Here is an 18,538-nt window from a genome sequence, read left to right as displayed (position 1 = left end):
AGCTAGCTCCAGAGACTTCTCACCAAAAGAACGAAGGGGAACCTTCGAGTGAGGTACCTAGCGAAAAGTAGCCTCAACTTTCCTCGACTTTTAGCTACGGCACTAATGCTGAAAGCTCGCTGATATAGCTTTCGGTCTTACTAAAACGGCGTATGTATGCATTGTTGCTAATGTGTGCTGTTGACGTTGTGACTGTGCATATGTGAGAAAGACGCATGAGTGACAGAGAGACGGAGGGAGGGCAGGGGAAAGGAAATGCAGCTGAACGAATACGCTGCGTGTTTTAACCTAAATAGCAATAAAAAATCTTTTTCACGAAACGCAATGTGTGGCGGCCGGTGTTGATTCTGTGGCGCACCGCCACAAATTAGTCTATGTGTGGGAAACACTGCTCTTTGTCCAGCGCCTACCATGGATGCAGGTCCAGATGCTGATTGTCTACCCCCCCCCCCCCACTCCCCGTTGCAAGTCACGTGTTTTTATAAATGTTGTTGGGCTTATGTGCTGAGGTTTTTGCCTGTTCCCACACTGTACTCCTCTTGGAGCATTGTCGGGGATGACTTTTTCTCTCCTCCTCACTCCTCATGTTATGCTGAAACTTTTCTAGTTGGCGACGAAAATTTCTGCCTAGGTAGGCTCTCCTGCCAAAGTAAATTCCTTGTCTGTGCAAACTTTCATGGCAAATAAACACCAATTCTGATTCTGATTCTGAAAATAGCTTAATCCTTGCAAATAAAAAATCTTACATATACACCAGATTATTCTAATAAAAACTGGCCTACTTCCACAACCTTTCAATTTTCACCAATGTTTCATCTCTGAAAATAGCATTAAATCCACGCTAATATTAATAACTTTTTCTAAATTGGGTGCCTGTTTGTGCACATTCTGAAGATTTTTTGCACTGTGAATTTACACTGTCAGTTCCGTTTTTGAATAAAGGGTTGGAAATTAATGCTTCTTTGTTTTTTTATCCGATTCATCGATTAATCGAAAAAAGAATAGAGAGATTAATCGATTACTAAAATAATCGTTAGTTGCAGCCCTAGTCTAAACGCACCTCTTCTCAGCAAAAGCTTCATAGCAAATCCTGCTTTACATTGTCCCAGGTTTTCAAAACCGTCCTTGGTGAATTGGTTCGAGCAAATGTGTAATTGAGGGTCGAACTGCACAGGGATCTTCTACGCTACGGTATAGACAAATATCAGCCATGCTCGTTGAGTCAATGTTAGCTAGATTCTAGCTAACATTGCACTATCTGCTTTTTATTAACGCTGATTTGCAAGGAATGCAAGAACAGCTAGATAGCGAAAACACCTAGACTGTAGGCATGTAAACTAGTTTAGCTTGCTAACGCAAGAGCATAGGTAGAATGTGTGATGATTTAGCCTAGTTTATTGGCAATGGGGCTAACCTTTTATTATATTACTCGAAATGTCTGCAAATCAATTGCTAGATTATGACTTGCCACTACACATTCACTGTATGGATAGTGAGTGGCTGCCAGCCAGCATTTCAGCGTTGAATGTCAATCACCCTGTATGCAGCGTCGCTACCTGCATATGCAGAAATTATTTGTTTGTTGTTGTTGATTTTGTGAATTATTTCGACCCCCCCCCCCCCCCCCCCCGGTCTGACAAGAAACAACACCCCCCCCCCCGCCACATCAGTGTTTCCCACACATAGACTAATTTGTGGCGGTGCGCCACACAATCAACACCGGCCGCCACATATTGCGCTTCGTAAAACATTTTTTTATCGCTATTTAGGTTAAAACACGCAGCGTATTCGTTCAGATGCATCTCCTTTCCCCTGCTCTCCCTCCGTCTCTCTCACTCATGCGTCTTTCTCACATATGCACACAGTCACAAAGTCAACACACGTTAGCAACAATGCATACATACGCCGTTCTAGTAAGACCGAGAGCTATATCAGCGAGCCTTCAGCATTAGTGCCGTAGCTAAAAGTCGAGGAAAGTTGAGGCTACTTTTCGCTAGGTGCCTTACTCGAAGGTTCCCCTTCGTTCTTTTGGTGAGAAGTCTCAGGAGCTAGCTACTTACCCGGCGTCATGGAGCCGACCAGTTAAATAGCTGTTTAGCACTAGCGTTGCTACATGCATAATGCAGAAATGATATGTTAGTTGTTGTTAATTTTGTGAAGGTGTGAATCATTTTGGATTAATATTTCAATTAACAAATTATTAACAAATTAACTGTGTAACGAATTATTAACGAAGGAATTATTACGACCCCCCCCCCCCCCCCCCCCCTCCCCGGACCACCCACCCCCCTCCCCGCCACAACTAGATTTCTAATCTGTGGGAAACACTGCACATATAGCTTTCTAATCTGTGGGAAACACTGCAACCCAATGGAGGCCTGCAAGTCAGGCACATTGAAGTATTTTCAACAGTCCCCATACACACGCCTACCCTCTAAATGTATCATTTCAAGTATATCCTTTTCAATTGATGGTGTAATGAAAAGCTCAAATGCTGATTTTATATCTTTATTTAATGGGCCCCGGAAACATTTTGATGACATTAGCAGCATTGAGTCTACCCTGTCGTTCAAGTGGGGAGCAGGACCATGATAACTTTCCATTTTTGGAAGGTAATGGGTCTGCTGGTTGTTGAGAGACAACAGGAGGGGCAACACAAGAAAACAAATTCTCATGTGAGGAGGAATGCATCATAATCAGTGTCCTCCCAATATTGTCAACCTTTCTCAGACACATTCTCCTCTATGTCACTTTCACTGTCAAATAACTGTGACAAAATCTAATTGACAGAAAATCTTTGCTTAGATGTCATTTTCAAATGAGAGAGATAGAGAACATAAAGAGAGAGAGCAAACAAGAGAAATGGTTTAGAAGAGCTTCTGTTCACACCTTTATAATGTTTGCTCCTCCCCCTTGTTTGATAAATGATGTATTTATTGTGTATATCACTCAACACTACTGACATCATGGGGGTATAATCTGGCCTGGGGGGGTATAAATTGTCCAATGCCATAATATACCCAGGGTATAATCTAGCCTAGGCCACAATATACCCGGGGTATAATCTAGCCTAGGCCACTTTAACCCCAGGTATAATCCGGACTGGGGGGAATACTATGGCCTGTTACACCGGGACAATTTCACAGGAAGCACCAGGGGGCAGAAACAGCACCCGGGCCATTTTCAGCCCAACCAATGTTACATACCCTATTCGGAGACCTTAAGGAACAGTGTGAAATACCCCCAAAAACTGTCAATGACCCAAGGACTGTTGCAGTCAACACAGCCCCATAAGAGTGTGAAGGGTAGAATTCCTCAGAGATGTTAGTCTGATTGGTTGAAGATACATGATCAACTTTTAGCGGGAGATGACTTTATGGACCAGAAGCATTCAAGTAGACCCCAAAGCGCCGCCAAGCGGCGCCATTAGAGTTTCAACCAAAGCCAGCTAATAATTTTGTAAGCCAAATTGAGCCGGTATCGGATGTTTTTTGGCTGAGCCAGCGGAAATTATTTGTTTCAATAAATAATTATATCACATACAGACACACTAAATAAATGATAAACAAAATCTATTTAGAATACCGGATTCGCCAGTCTCGTGCTTGTTGCTATGATACACACTAATTCACTGATTCACTCACAGTGAATTGATGACCAATTAAACCGTTTTTTCCCGATAGTGATGATTATTAGACAGTAAAGAAGAAATTCTTTTTTCTCTCACGCTGAGCTGAAATGGCGGAAACTAGAAAAGGGAATGGTGTTGTTCTCACATACATTTCTACGTAGGATACTCAGACTTTTGTTAGATCTTTAGTTTTTGGAATTAAGAATGCCGTTTTGTCAGGACTAGAATGCAGTTTTGTCGTTGTGTCAGGGCTAGGCTAGTGTTTTATCTATATTTTTGGACTCACCAAATTTGTCAGCAGCACACGACCATGCACACAATAAAAAAATTCTGGTGTGACATGGAGGCCTCACACCGCCTTTTTGAAAATTGAAAGGTTGTGGAAGTAGGCCAGACTTTATTTGAATAATCTGGTTTATATGTAAGATTTTTTGACACAATTTTGAAAAAAGTTGAGATTGGCAAGGATTAAGCTATTTTCAAAGATTGGTATACTTCCAAAATACTGTGGAAGTATACCAGACATTGTTAAGATACTCTGGTGTCTGTTTGAGGTTTTATATTTATAAAAATATAATAAAAGTCAATTTTTTTTTATGCATTTAGCAGAAGCTTTTATCCAAAGCGACTTCCAAGAGAGAGCTTTACAAAAGTGCATAGATCTCTGATCATAACAACGAGATAGCCCCAAACATTGCGGATAGCCTAAACATGAAGCATACATTGTGAAAAAACAGTCCCAAAGGGAAGAACCATAAGAGCATGTAGTGAAACAAGTTACAATTAAACAACATGAACCTTAATCTTCCCATGGAAAAATATTATTTGTACATCATTTAACATTTCAATAAATAATATTCATGTTACTGTTTAATTTAAACAACAAATATCTGGTCTAATCATTTACCATAGGGAGTACTGTACCCATATACTTTGGGTTCGATTCGCCTCGAGGCCACCCAACAACTTCCTTCTGCCCCCCCATTGCCACCCCAAATGAAAATCTCTAGATCCGCCCCTGCCGACACCACAACACGATACTTGCTGAGTAAAACAGCGCAACAGCTCAAACACGGGCAAGGATACAGTAGCAACGTTAGTGCTAAATTAATATTTAGCTGCTAGGCTCCATGACGTGGGGTAAGAAGGGCTCGTGAAACTGCTCACAAAAAGAACGAAGGGGAACCCACTTGTCTGGCAAATTAAGACATGTTCGTAGGAACCTAGCGAAAAATAGCCTAAACTTTCCAAGACTTTTAGCTAGGTTTATAGGTATCTAGCGAAAATAGCCTCAACTTTCCTAGACTTTTAGCTATGGTAATAATGCTGAGGGCTCGCTGATATCGCTGTCTTACTAGAACGTCGTATCTATGCGTCGTTGCTAACGTGTGCTGACATTGTGCACACCCAATAAATTCCAAATTTGTAGGTCGCACATGCGCAAGTGCTTGTAAAAAAATGCTTGCACTGTCTCAAAAACTGGTCACAAAATGCGACCATTCGGTCGCAGTCTGGAGCCCTGCGAACACTGGAGTATCAGTAGCTGGAAATGGGCCTCTATACACCTATGTACAGGGCTCGAAATTGGCACCCGCCAAGCGCCAATGGCGTGTAGATTTTTGGAATGGCGACTAAATTGTGTCCTATGCTCCACCCAGGGTTCATACACATTTTGACCAACGGATTTCCATGACTTTTCCATGCCTTTTCAATGACTTTAAACCAAATTTCCATGACCAAACTTTTTGTGAAATCTTGGTGTATACGTTAAAAGGTTGTATTACACGGCTGTTTGTAATACTGTAAAATGCTCCATTCACTTAAATGGGGCTTCCCAACGTTCTGCGGTGAACAATTTTTTTACATTTGAACTTTGCTATGCATATTTGACCGCTGTCAAGGGAAGTGGCCTTTTTGCCTCGGATTCACATCTTTCGTAGCACTCCGCAACCAGTCCGGTAACTTTTTAACCCCAGCGTACGCCGTTGCTTAGCGACGTCAGCTGATTTGAAGCCTAAAGAATGTTCAACGTCGAACTATTTTTCTGCTGATCAACACTACGAACGGTAACAAATAAATTGTAAAAAGACTTTTTTTGGCAAGTAGCCGTGTAATAAGCGGCATAATGTATAGAACGCCGGTCATAGTCGGGAAAATAAGCCCCTTCAGCCCACATTACCTCCGCAGTTAGGACTTCATTTTTTGTCACAGCATCGTTATCGACCCCTGCTGCTAGGCGTAGCAGTGGACCTCGCTGTGGTGAGAAAGCTGGTGATGGGTGCTGCTGTAGCTTTGCTAGCAGCACCCATCACCGGGCTGCTGTAGCTTTGCTAGCAGCAGCGCTCTGATGTTTGCTACCTTTGGAATGGCTAGTTAATGCCGCCTCTCCCATGTTTGAAATGTCAAATGATTTTCCACCACACAACCGACATTTTGCTCGTCCCGGGTCTTTGTCTGTTTAATGTATCTTTCCATTTGTAGCCAAGCATCGTTAAAGCTACACTTTCCTGGCATTTTGAATTATCCCTTGCGCTTCTCTGAGTTACTGTTGCTATGGCCATCTAACTTTTCAGTTAGTATGAGAGCGTATGCCTGCTTATATTTTGAACGTATTTCTTTTAAACGCATGTGAATTATTTAAAACTCAGCGTAAATGAACAACATGAAAATATGATTATAACAACTTTCCATGACTTTTCCAAAACTTTTGGGATTAAATTTTTTTCAAGCACTTTTCCAGGCCTGTAAATAACCATTTTAAAATTCCATGAATTTTCCAGGTTTTCCATGACCGTACGAACCCTGTCCACCATCTGGTAAGTGAAATTGCGGAGTACAGCTCCCGACTACCACGCCCGTTATGGTTAAAAAAAAGCTTGCAATGTCGATAACATGAACAGTTGTGCGCGCATCTAGGTGGCAGAAAACCAGGAAAATTGCTTTTATAACAGCTAGAGAACGACACGGATAATACAAATAGTTAGATTTAAAAATACAAAAAAGGTTGAGGATGACAGCATTTAAGAGAGAAAGCAATTCCCCATTGATCTGTCACATCAGAATTTTGATTTGGGTCATGAAAACAGGGTTTTTCCTGCATAGAGAATATTTGGGTGAGCGCCTAAGCCATTTTGCAGAGCGCCTATGAAAAATCCTGAGCGAATGAAAATGGCGCCTATGAAAAATGTCAGCGAATATGTTCTCAATAGTATGTTTCAAGTAGGCTACAGCCAAACCCTCGTTCTGTTTGAATCAATAGTAATTGAGCTGATAAGCGTGTCTTCTTGTCCGATAAATATGCAACTGTGAGGTGCGCGAATGGACAGCGACCAGTAAACTGTCGTTCCGCTGCGAGTGCCAGCCCAACGTGCACAAATACACCTGTAAATGAAATTTGCACTCAAAATGCTGACAAAAGTTTGGTTAATGATTTCCAACGCAGCCTCCATTGGTATTCTTAACCTGGAATGATAGTGTAGGTACAAAGAAAATAAAAGGAAATTGCAAAACACCTGGGAATAAATACATTGATTCTAAAATATATATATATATATTTTGGCCCAGGAAAAACCCTGCATTCTGAGAGTGATTTACAATTACATTAAAATCATCGGTAAAGGTTGTTTATGTCAAACTATTTCAGAGTACGTCTGAAATGCCAGGTTTAATTTAGGCCGGTAAAAAATATTATTGGCTGGTAAAAAAAAATCTAAAGCCAAAAAGTTAATTTCGAGCCCTGCCTATGTAGATATTTCATTAAAAAACAGACATTTCCACCTAGAATAGTCATTTACCACATTAACAATGTATAGTCTATTTCTGATTAATTTAATGTTATCTTCATTGAAAAAAATTGTGCTTTTCTTTGAAAAATAAGGACATTTCTAAGTGACCCCAAACTTTTGAACGGTAGTGTATATTTACAGATTTGGCTATACCGTTTCAACCGTGGTATACTTTTCAATGTTTCCCACACATAGACTAATTTGTGGCGGTGCGCCACAGAATCAACACCGGCTGCCACATATTGCGTTTCGTAAAAAACATGTGTACAGTCACAACGTCAGCACACGTTAGCAACAATGCATACATACGCCGTTCTAGTAAGACAGACAGCTATATCAGCGAGCATTCAGCATACTTTTCGCGAGGTACCTACAAACATGTCTTAATCGAAGGTTCCCCTTCGTTCTTTTGGTGAGAAGTCTCAGGAGCTACTTACCCGGCGTCATGGAGCCGACCAGTTAGTTATTTAGCACTAGCGTTGCTACCTGCATATGCAGAAATTATTTGTTTGTGGTTGATTTTATGACGGTGTGAATGATTTTTGATTAATATTTAATATAATAAAGTTCTGTGTAACGAATTATTAACAAAGGAATTATTTTGAACCCCCCCCCCCGTTCGTCGAAAGGCCTTACGGATCCGTATTGAGCTGTGAGTAGCAGTGATGTGTCGTTCGTGAACGATTCATTCATTTTGAACGATTCATTTAGTAAGACGTGAATGATATTCGCTCAAGTCATCATACTAACTGGTTTTGTTATTTTCACTTTACATTTACACTGACAGTTTAGTGCAGTATAATTGTTTGCCGTGATAATTAAATGCTAGTGTGATAATATATGACAATTTAAAACCATACAAACTGTCATGTTGTACTGTATTTAATTGAGGAGGTTTTCTGAAAAAAATATCATCTACCACACAAATGTGCAATTCAAGTAAAATGGTCTTATATTATATGGAAAATTCTGTGTAAGAAACACTTGACTAAGTCTGTGAACTTTGAGTGACATTGTCCATAGGAGGGGGGCATGCAGCAAGTTCACAGTTCACACCAATTAAAAAAGATCAGGTTACACATGTAGGGCCTATTGCACTTTATGTTGGTGCCAAATAAGGGTGGCAATTTAAAACCTAGTGGCTCTAATGAGGCTCTTGTCAAAATGATGACAACAAACTGTCATTTATTATCACACTAGCATTTAATTAGTGAGTAGGTCACCATCCGGATGGCATGACTGCGCATCAGCCAATCGGAACACTCGTACTCTTAACTTTTTTGAGTCTTTTGTTTATAACTCAAGTGTTGTCTCATGTGAGGCAGTTGTTTTTGTTTGTAATAAATAATCAAGTGTGATAATGAAATACGGTATGGTTATTTTGTATTTTTGAATTTATTTTTTAGTATATTTGTATTATTTTGAATTTACAGAACAATTACTATACCGTGATATATACCGTAACCGTGATCTAAAATTACTCATACCGTGATAGGAGATTTTGGCCATATCGCCCAACCCTAGCTCAGTTTGTCACAAAAAGTTACTGATCCCTTCTCTTGTGTATATGAACAACAGGAAGTTCTCGTTTGGCAGCAGACCACTTTATGTCGGCTGTGGACCAGACCATTGACCATGGCCACTAGGGGTGCACCGATCCGATACTAAGATCGGATATCGGCCCCGATATTGACAAAATAGCTGGAATAGCAAAATAGCTGGGATCGGAAAATGTAGCCGCAACCTTTAGATGCGTGAGTTCTAAATATTTCCGACGGAGCCCACAGCAAGCATAATACTTGAAGCAATGCTACTAGCATTCTAGTGTTACCTGTTCGCCTTCTCATTAGTACATGTTGAAGCCATACAGCGTTTGTCGCATAGTTTTTGTCTATCTGAAAATATTCCGTTGGAATTTTCGAAATCGCATATGCAACGTTATGCTGTGAGACCCGCATTCGAACAATCACATATGTGCAACGCTACTCGTTCTACACTGTAGATTCTACAATAGTAGAGTCGTTGAGCTGTAGGAAATTGGCGTGCTCCAAGCATTGTGCTTTTGGATGTGCTTGATTAAATTGGTATTATTGTACTTGTACTACTACCACCACCCCTCAAAACATTTACTTTGCAGACATTGCAAACAGCTGACGAACTAGTTGGCGTTGCAAGCGTGAAATATCTCCATATAGCCAACTCTTTGGCTCACTCCATGTTGCTTTTAAGTTTCTGTCCACTGGTTGGACATGAGCTGTACACTGCACGGTGCAATGCTTTAAGCTAAAAACGTCTATGGTTTACACACCAGCGACTACAAATAAATAAGAATTCAAATATTTTTACAAACGTTGTTTACAATGTTTGGTTGCTGTTTGATTACTATTGTATGTTTGACCAATACACTATTTTGTTTCTACTGCTACATTTTATTTATTTTAATAGCCCCTACGTTTGATTACATTCTATTTTTGCATTTTGAATGCACAATTGTTTTTTAAATAACAAATAAATAAGAATGAAAGTTAGGAAAGTCTGGTGCCTTTAGTCTTTTCCACATGGTGGAAGGAAGGTATAAAGTGGGAGGTATACAGTTTATTATTAATTCAACAACGGTATCGGATCGGTATCGGGTATCGACAGATACACAAAGCCCAGGCATCGGTATCGGGACTGAAAAAGTCAGATCGGTGCATCCCTAATGGCCACATCACTGTCTTCAGTGATGCTCTTGCCTTGATGTTTGCCTCCTACTACTGCCTGAACATCTCTTGCCCAGCAGACCAAGGAGCAACATTAGAGTTCTTGCAGAGGTAAGTAAACAGAAGTCAATTGTATCAAAACAGATAGAAAATGACCCCAATGTTTTACACATCTATAATCAAATGCAATCTAATACAACAGCCTTTTAATAAACCCTCCTTATCAGACTGTCAGAGATATGTTGATTCAATTTGGTGGCCCTTTTTAAGGCTGCTGTTTGTGCTGGTGTTTGATTGAATTGCATTATTCAAATGTTGTCCACCTACATTTTCATACAACTGGCACTTTACATGGAGGGGACATGTTCTTGTTGTGTTTGCAAAGGCATCCTCCAGGTGCTTGGGTTGAAGTCCTACACAGATCCACTTAATAAAATCTGTGGACATGCAGCATACACTGTGGTGGGAGTTTGCATGTTCTCCCTGTCCCTGTTGCTTTGTGCAAATTCCCACTTGTCTGGTCACTTTATTTCTAATATATGAATGAGTATATTACAGTCCACATTTTATTTCTGAAGTTGTTTGTTGTATTTCATTTGACAGATGCCTTTTCAGGATCAACACAGACAAGGGATCGAAAGTGGAGAAGAGTGCTTCCAGAAAGCAGCTGGCGGTCAGTCCAAAGGTGCTTTCCTTAATAACCAAAATTTCGGACGACAAATGGTGAGAGTAAAAAGAAAAAAATCCAGAAGAAACCCTCCTTCTTTCACTTGCATATTAATTCAGTGAGTTTGAATGTGTGTTAAGTGCCACTTGGTTTTGTTTGTATTACTCCTTTAAAAGCCATTTGGAAAGAGATTGTTCAAAATTGTTCACAATGTCAAGTTATTTTCTTCTTATGACTTATTATCAATCTTTGAAGTATTTGAGTAGATTAGAAATTACACACAATTTAACGTTTTTTAATCAAGAATGTTGCAAGAGGGACAACTGTTTTCTGTTCTGGTCAACTGACTAAATTAATATTGAGCACAGGAAGTAAGTGTGTCCAGTTGTTATTAGGATTCCTCCGTCAGGAGGAAACCTATTGTTATTGGTGGTTTTATTATTTGTAATTCTTGTACCATGGGAGTCTATGGCAGCCCCTAGACCCCATCGACAACTTTTTGTGAAATTTGGCACACTCATTAAGAACAGTTACTTCTATAACTACACCAAGTTTCATGTCTCCCATTAGACCACTCTAGCGCCACCAATGGGTCAAAGTTGGACTTGTGTTTACACACGCAACTTTTGAACCGTATGACCGATTTTCAAAAATTAAAATCAAGGATTTGGATCTGGATCAAGACGAGTTTAACACACCCTATGGCGTCAATTTCCGGTTATATAGATTTTCTGCCATTTCCGGTTTTATCAAAAACCTCTGAAAGCCTACTCCTCCTACAAATTTTGTCAAATCTTCTTCAAAATGACCAGAGATGATCTTCAGACCAAGCCTAACAAAAGTTATCAAAAATAATTTTGATCGTCACAACCGTTTGTCCGGTACAGCCAATCAGAATTGGCAAAAAAGCAACCAAACAGGAAATTGGATCAAATCTCATCAAATTTTTGAGATATCAACACCAAAGTTGGTATATCGGTGGAAGACATTGCATCATGTTACATTGTGCAAAGACAACTACATATCTCTAATAATGATTGATATACAGCAAATCAAATGTATCGCTAATGCTAAAATTATGCTGTACACATCCGCCGGTCAAAAAGTGATACATTGATTCAATCACAAGTTCATATGAAGAATCTTGAGAATGTTTAGTACTCAATCTGAAAAAAGTTGAATGTAAGATGAAAAGTCGATTTTTAATGAATATTTTAAATATACATGCTTGGCTAATTTCAGAGCTTTTCGGCTAAATCCTCTCTCCCCTCCTCCTGCCCGCGCGTGCTCCAAATCCTCACACACTCAGCCTTCCCTTACACACGCGCGGGCTTGGCAAGACGCACACGCAACATTTCAGGAGAGTGTGGGCTGACCAAGCCCCCACTCATTCCTTGAATGTCTGCATAGGCCCATGTGGATCTTGATGGTATTGCATTTCCGATTTTGTATGCAATGGTAAAAAGTTCTCAAAATCCTGAAACGTTGATAATAAAGGCCAAGAGTTACAACCACACTTAAACAAAAGCCCATGTGGATCTTGTTGGTATTGCATTTCCGATTTTGTATATAATGGTAAAAAGTTCTAATAATCCTGAAAAATTGATGGTATAGGCCAAGAGTAATGACCACACCACAAATGGCCCACCATTACCCATAGGTGGCGCTAAGGCTATGCCCACATTGTCAATTTTTAGTTTAGTACTCAAATCTGAAAAAAAGTTGAATGTAAGATGAAAAGTAGATTTTTAGTGAATAGTTTAAATATACATGCTTGGCTAATTTCTAGAGCTTTTTTGCCAAATCCTCTCTCCCACTCCTCCTCAGCGCGCACGCTCCACATTGTCACACACTCACCCTTCCCTTCACACACGCGCGGGCTTGGCAAGATGCACACGCAACATTTCAGGAGAGTGTGGGCTGACCAAGCCCCCACTCATTCCTTAGTCTCTAGCAAAGGCCTTGTGGATCTTGATGGTAGTGCATTTTCGATTTTTTACGCAATGGTAAAAAGTTCTCAAAATCCTGAAACATTGATAGTAAAGGCCAAGAGTTACAACCACACTTAAACAAAAGCCCATGTGGATCTTGTTGGTATTGCATTTCCGATTTTGTATGTTATGGTAAAAAGTTCTAAAAATCCTGAAACATTGATAGTATGGGCCGAGAGTAATGACCACACCACAAATGGCCCACCATTACCCATAGGTGGCGCTACAGGCCATGCCCTAAAGCACAAAGATACAAGGCTTTCGGGAATGGATAGGCCCACCAAGCTTGCTCCCTTCACTTCTTGGCTTGAAATAAAGAGCCTTGTGGATCTTAATGGTATTGCATTTCAGATTTGGTATCCTATTGGTAATTCCGCAGCATTGATTTTTCTAAACAGTTACAATTTGTCAAGAATATACATTTTTCAATGGTTCGCAATGCTTTACACATCAGCCAGTCAAACAAGTTCATATGAAGACTCTTGAGAATGTTTAGTACACAAATCTGAGAAAAAGTTGACAGTAAGATGAAAGGTCGATTTTTGGTGAATATTTGAAACATGCATGCTTGGCTAATTTCTAGGCAAATTTCCAATGAAATGTGTCCCCTGCTTCTCCCCGTGCGTGCTCCAAATTCTCACACACTCATTCTTCCCTTGACACACGCGCGGGCTTGGCAAGACGCACACTCAACATTTCAGGAGAGTGTGGGCTGACCAAGCCCCCACTCATTCCTTGAATGTCTGCATGGGCCCTTGAGGACCTTGGTGTCATTGCATTTGCGATTTTGTATGCAATGGTAAAAAGGTCTCCAAATCCTGAAACATTGATAGTAAAGGCCAAGAGTAACAACCACACTTTAACTAAAGCCCATGTGGATCTTGTTGGTATTGCATTTCCGATTTTGTATGCAATGGTAAAACGTTTTAAAAATTCTGAAACATTGATAGTATAGGCCAAGAGTAATTACCACACCACAAACGGCCCACCATTACCCATAGGTGGCGCTACAGGCCAAGCCCTAAAGCACAAAGATACAAGGCTTTCTGGAATGGATAGGCTAAACAAGCCTGCTCCCTTCACTTCTTGGCTTGAAATAAAGGCCCTTGTGGATCATGATGGTATTGCTTTTCCGATTTTGTATTCAATAGTAAAAAGTTCTCCAAATCCTGAAACATTGATTGGATAGACCAAGAGTAACTACCACACTTTAACAAAAGGCCATGTGGATCTTGTTGGTATTGCATTTCCGATTTTGTATGCTATGGTAAAAAGTTTTAAAAATTCTGAAACATTGATAGTATAGGCCAAGAGTAATTACCACACCACAAATGGTCCACCATTACCCTTAGGTGGCGCTACAGGCCACAACCTAAAGCACAAAGATACAAGGCTTTCTGGAATGGATAGGCTCACCAAGCCCCCTCCTTTCACTTCTTGGCTTGAAATAAAGGCCCTTGCGATCTTGATGGTATTGCATTTCAGATTTGGTATCCCATTGGTAAATTTGCAGCATAGATTTTTCTATACAGTTACAATTTGTCAAGAATATACATTTTTCAATGGTTCGCAGTGTTTGGAGGAATCCGCCATTACTGCTTGCAGTTATATTTTCTAATTATTACCATTATGTTTCGGTTATTTTAGGCTTTAGACATTTCTTTAAATGTAAATCCATTGTTTTAATAGGTGGACATACTTTTTAAACATTAAATATCTATTAAATATCCAAGATTTCTATGTTAAGTAAATTCTCAAAACTCCTATTACACACGATATCTTACATGAATTGTGGCAATTATAAAGCTGATTGCATGTTAAATAACAGTATTTCGGTTTTTTTTTTAGGTAAATCCAATGTTTTTGGGTAGTAATTAAATCTATTCTATGTTTTAAGCCTGAATATTTGTATTGTATTAGTATTTTACCATATTGGATATGTTATTGTTTTTAAAAGTGAAAACATTCTTCATTAAACGTAAAAAATATCTACCACAAAATTCATGTAAAATTACTGCTACAAACTGTATTTTATTAGGAAAATTTGTGTAATTGTACGAGTCGGTTATTTCCCGATTTTTTACAGTATTTTTTTTGCGTTTTTTTTTTACAGTGATGTTTTTTTTTTACAGTGTATATAACTAATAGATACAACTACTGTTGCTAATGAACTTCCGTTCCTTGTGGTTACCCTGATAAAAACAAATGAAAATAAACAGATTCATCTGTTGAGCCAGCATGCCCGTAGATGTTTTGTTTGTTTGAGAGAAACGAGTTGTCACGCGTCGCACACAACACACACGAGTGCAGACATAGCCTACCAAGAGAGAACCCCCAAGTCGATTTTGAAAATCAGCGAGAAATTCAAGGAGATGGACGACATCAAATTATTTCTCGAAGTTGAAAAGCACAGGGAGTTGTATGAATTGAGTTGCACTAATTTGACAAGGACAACATAGATACGGATCAATGCTGGGATATAGCCAATGTTTATGTACCATGTCAGCGTAAAGGAAAGCTCAGAGTAGCTGAAAGGCTTGGTGACCGGCGCGGAGGAATGCGCGTCTGGTGTGAACAGCTTTGAGCCAGTCGCAGCCGATCGTGGCGCGGCGCTTCCGGGCGCTTCGCAGCCAGTATGTCCCAGGCATTACCGTGCGTGTCCACTACAGCGGAGCAGGCGGCGTGTCGGTGTCGGCTTCCAATCAATCTTCAATGAAACCGGGCGTTGATGCTTGCGTAGGTCTATTGTGGGAGCGTCAACGCCCGGTACTCTTTAACGACCGACATCGCCTCATAACATAAAATACAAACAATTTTTTCTCTTTGAAGCACAAACATGTATTCGCTTTCCCATCTTTCTTGAAACTGCCTTCCATCCAGGGCCGGATGCAGCCTGCTTTGACTTGGGGTGCAGTGAACATTTCTAGGGGGTATCATGATAACGGAAAGGGGTCGTATAATTTTTCGTTTCGATACAGTTTTTTTAGATTGCTTTTCGATCCGAGTGTTAATCAGGCGCGGAGCTAGATGTTGTAAACATTTGGGGATTAGCCCAAACCTAGGACGTATTCTGGGTTTGATGTGATGCTAGATAGGGGCTTCCACAGTTAATGCGAGCGTGCACAGCATGCGAACGGGCCTTGAGTTTGACACGTGCTTTAGGGCCTGACAGAAAGGGGACGTTGTCTAAGTGTAACTTCAGGCTGCAGTAAAGCAGGTTCTCATTGTAACATCAGACTGACATATCCTCCCCCTCTCCTACCACTAGGAGGATTGACGTAGACCTGTCACGTTAATGACTTTGATCTCAGACAGGAGGTCTGTAACTCGACTGCAATAACAAGACAATAAAACACCTGCCAGGTTTGAAGCCGAAGGACAAAAGAGAGTCCTAAAAATGTAATATTTCAATTTGGCACAAAGATGTAGGCTATGGCTATATGCAAATGACTTTCACAGTTTTTTCCCCAGAGGACTACCTTTTCTTTTTTTCTTTCTTAAATATATGTTTGGCTTTTTCCTGCTTTATTAAATAGGGACAGTTAGAAGCAGACAGGAAAGGGAGGGAGGATGTCATGTAGAAATGGCCCAGGCAGGAATCAAACTCGGGCCCCTGCGATAAGGCCTCAGCCCGTATGAAATATGCTCTTCACCTGGTGAGCCACTGCTTTGTTTTCTACTGTAAGCAGTGTATTTTGCTGTCTAGTCAATTAACTCTCTCACAGAAGAATACACAACTAGATTTAACTTTGTAGAAAATGGCTACAGGAACCAATCCCTTACAGCAGGGGTGGCCAATCCTGGTCCTCGAGGGCTACTGTCCTGCATGTTTTAGATGTTTCCCTGCTTCAGCACACCTGTTTCAAATGAATGGTTTGTTATCAAGCTCTGTGGAAGCCGGGTCAGTGTTTCCCACAGATTAGAACGCTAATTGTGGCGGGGAGGGGTGGGGGTTGTCAGACGGGGGGGGGGGGGGGGGGGGGGCGTAATAATTCCTTCGTTAATAATTCGTTACACAGTCAATTTGTTAATAATTTGGTACATTAAATATTAATCCAAAATTATTCACACCTTCACAAATTAACAACAACTAACATATCATTTATGCATTATGCATGTAGCAACGCTAGTGCTAAACAACTATTTAACTGGTCGGCTCCATGACGCCGAGTAAGTAGCTAGCGTTAGCTCTTGAGACTTCTCACCAAAAGAACGAAGGGGAAACTTTGAGTACTGTAAGTCGCTCTGGATAAGAGCGTCTGCTAAATGACTAAATGTAAATGTGAGTAAGGTACCTAGCGAAAAGTAGCCTCAACTTTCCTCGACTTTTAGCTACTGCACTAATGCTGAAGGCTCGCTGATATAGCTGTCGGTCTTACTAGAACGGCATATGTATGCATTGTTGCTAACGTGTGCTGACGTTGTGACTGTGTGCATATGTGGGAAAGACGCATGAGTGACAGAGAGACGGAGGGAGAGCAGTGGAAAGGAAATGCAGCTGAACGAATACGCTGCGTGTTTTAACCTAAATACCGATAAAAAAAAATGTTTTACGAAACGCAATGTGTGGCGGCCGGTGTTGATTCTGTGGCGCACTGCCACAAATTAGTTTATGTGTGGGAAACACTGCGTGTAATGACCATTCATTTCAATCAGGTGTGCTGGAGCAGGGAAACATCTAAAACATGCAGGACAGTGGCCCTCGAGGACCAGGATTGGCCACCCCTGCCTTACAGGGTTACGCATAGACAAACCCCTATTATGAGTAGTTTACACAGAAAGACTCCTCTCTCTTGTCCCTCAAATACTGTTGACCTTCAACAGAACAGAGGGAGGCAGGATTGTCAAAATACATATAAACGCACATTATTACACACTGAGAATTAGTGGGATGATGCGTCAGTTAGTGGGACTGACGCATGAGGAACTTGTAACAGCGACCAAGTAAGACACCCCTGAAAACTATTACCGTGTGACGACGTGTGCCTGGCGCGCGACGAACAATTAGTCAACGTTAGACGAGTGTGTTGAGCGTGTGACTAACGTGTGAATAACGACAGAGTAGCGTTTTGCTGGTGTGTGGGTTTTATGGTCAAACAGGTATAAAACCCTGGATGAATAACAACCAAGTAACGCTAGGGTAACGACTAACGATAGCCAAACGCGTGCAACGTTAGTCAAACATTCCACAGCGTTATCCAGCGTTTAAAATTTAATGTTGAAGAAAGCTGGTCTCCATGAGAACTTTTGTGCATGTTGAACGTTGACCAGAATGTTATGGTGTGATGAGGCCTTTACTCTACATGGTACTCAAGAATGACAATTTAAACAAACATCGGGATAGAGACAGAGAACAACCAAGGTACACAGAGAGAAAAACTGCCAGACAGCCAGACTCACCACTGGACCTTGTTAAATGAAACCAGGAAGCGGATGCCAGGGGGTACAGGTGCCATGTTTGGAGGGGGGAGGGGTTGTGGCTGATGAAGACTGGGTTGAGGGCAGGTGGACTTCACAGAAGGAGTGTCCAGTAGGAGGAGAGGGACTGAGGCCAAAACATCAGGCTCCTCTCAGGAGGTGGTTGGAGTCCAGTCCTTGTAGACATGGCCACACAAATGCATGTGTATGAACCAAATCATGTTGCCTCCATATTCTGTAATGTACATGCGTGGAAATTTGTGTTACTGTGTTCAAGGCAGAGTACATCAGTTCCCTAATCCCACATAAGCATCTTTGAGAAACATTTTAATTTGTCCAATGTA

The 18,538-nt window shown here is 40.8% G+C and overlaps 1 protein-coding gene across 7 annotated transcripts in view; it reads right to left on the bottom strand.

The window, feature by feature from the left end:
* slc37a1 (solute carrier family 37 member 1) overlaps positions 1-18,538 on the bottom strand; it is a 100,491-nt gene that overhangs the window by 80,001 nt on the left and 1,952 nt on the right. For all 7 annotated transcript variants that reach the window (XM_047050245.1, XM_047050248.1, XM_047050246.1 and 4 more), the window contains exon 2: positions 18,177-18,429. In XM_047050245.1, the coding sequence (XP_046906201.1) occupies positions 18,177-18,232 (56 nt within the window). In that variant the 5' untranslated portion in view covers positions 18,233-18,429. The remainder of the gene's footprint in view (positions 1-18,176; positions 18,430-18,538) is intronic.

This window comes from Hypomesus transpacificus, unplaced genomic scaffold, assembly GCF_021917145.1.
Source record: "Hypomesus transpacificus isolate Combined female unplaced genomic scaffold, fHypTra1 scaffold_105, whole genome shotgun sequence".
Lineage (NCBI taxonomy): Eukaryota > Metazoa > Chordata > Actinopteri > Osmeriformes > Osmeridae > Hypomesus > Hypomesus transpacificus.
This window is presented reverse-complemented; position numbering and strand designations above follow the sequence as displayed.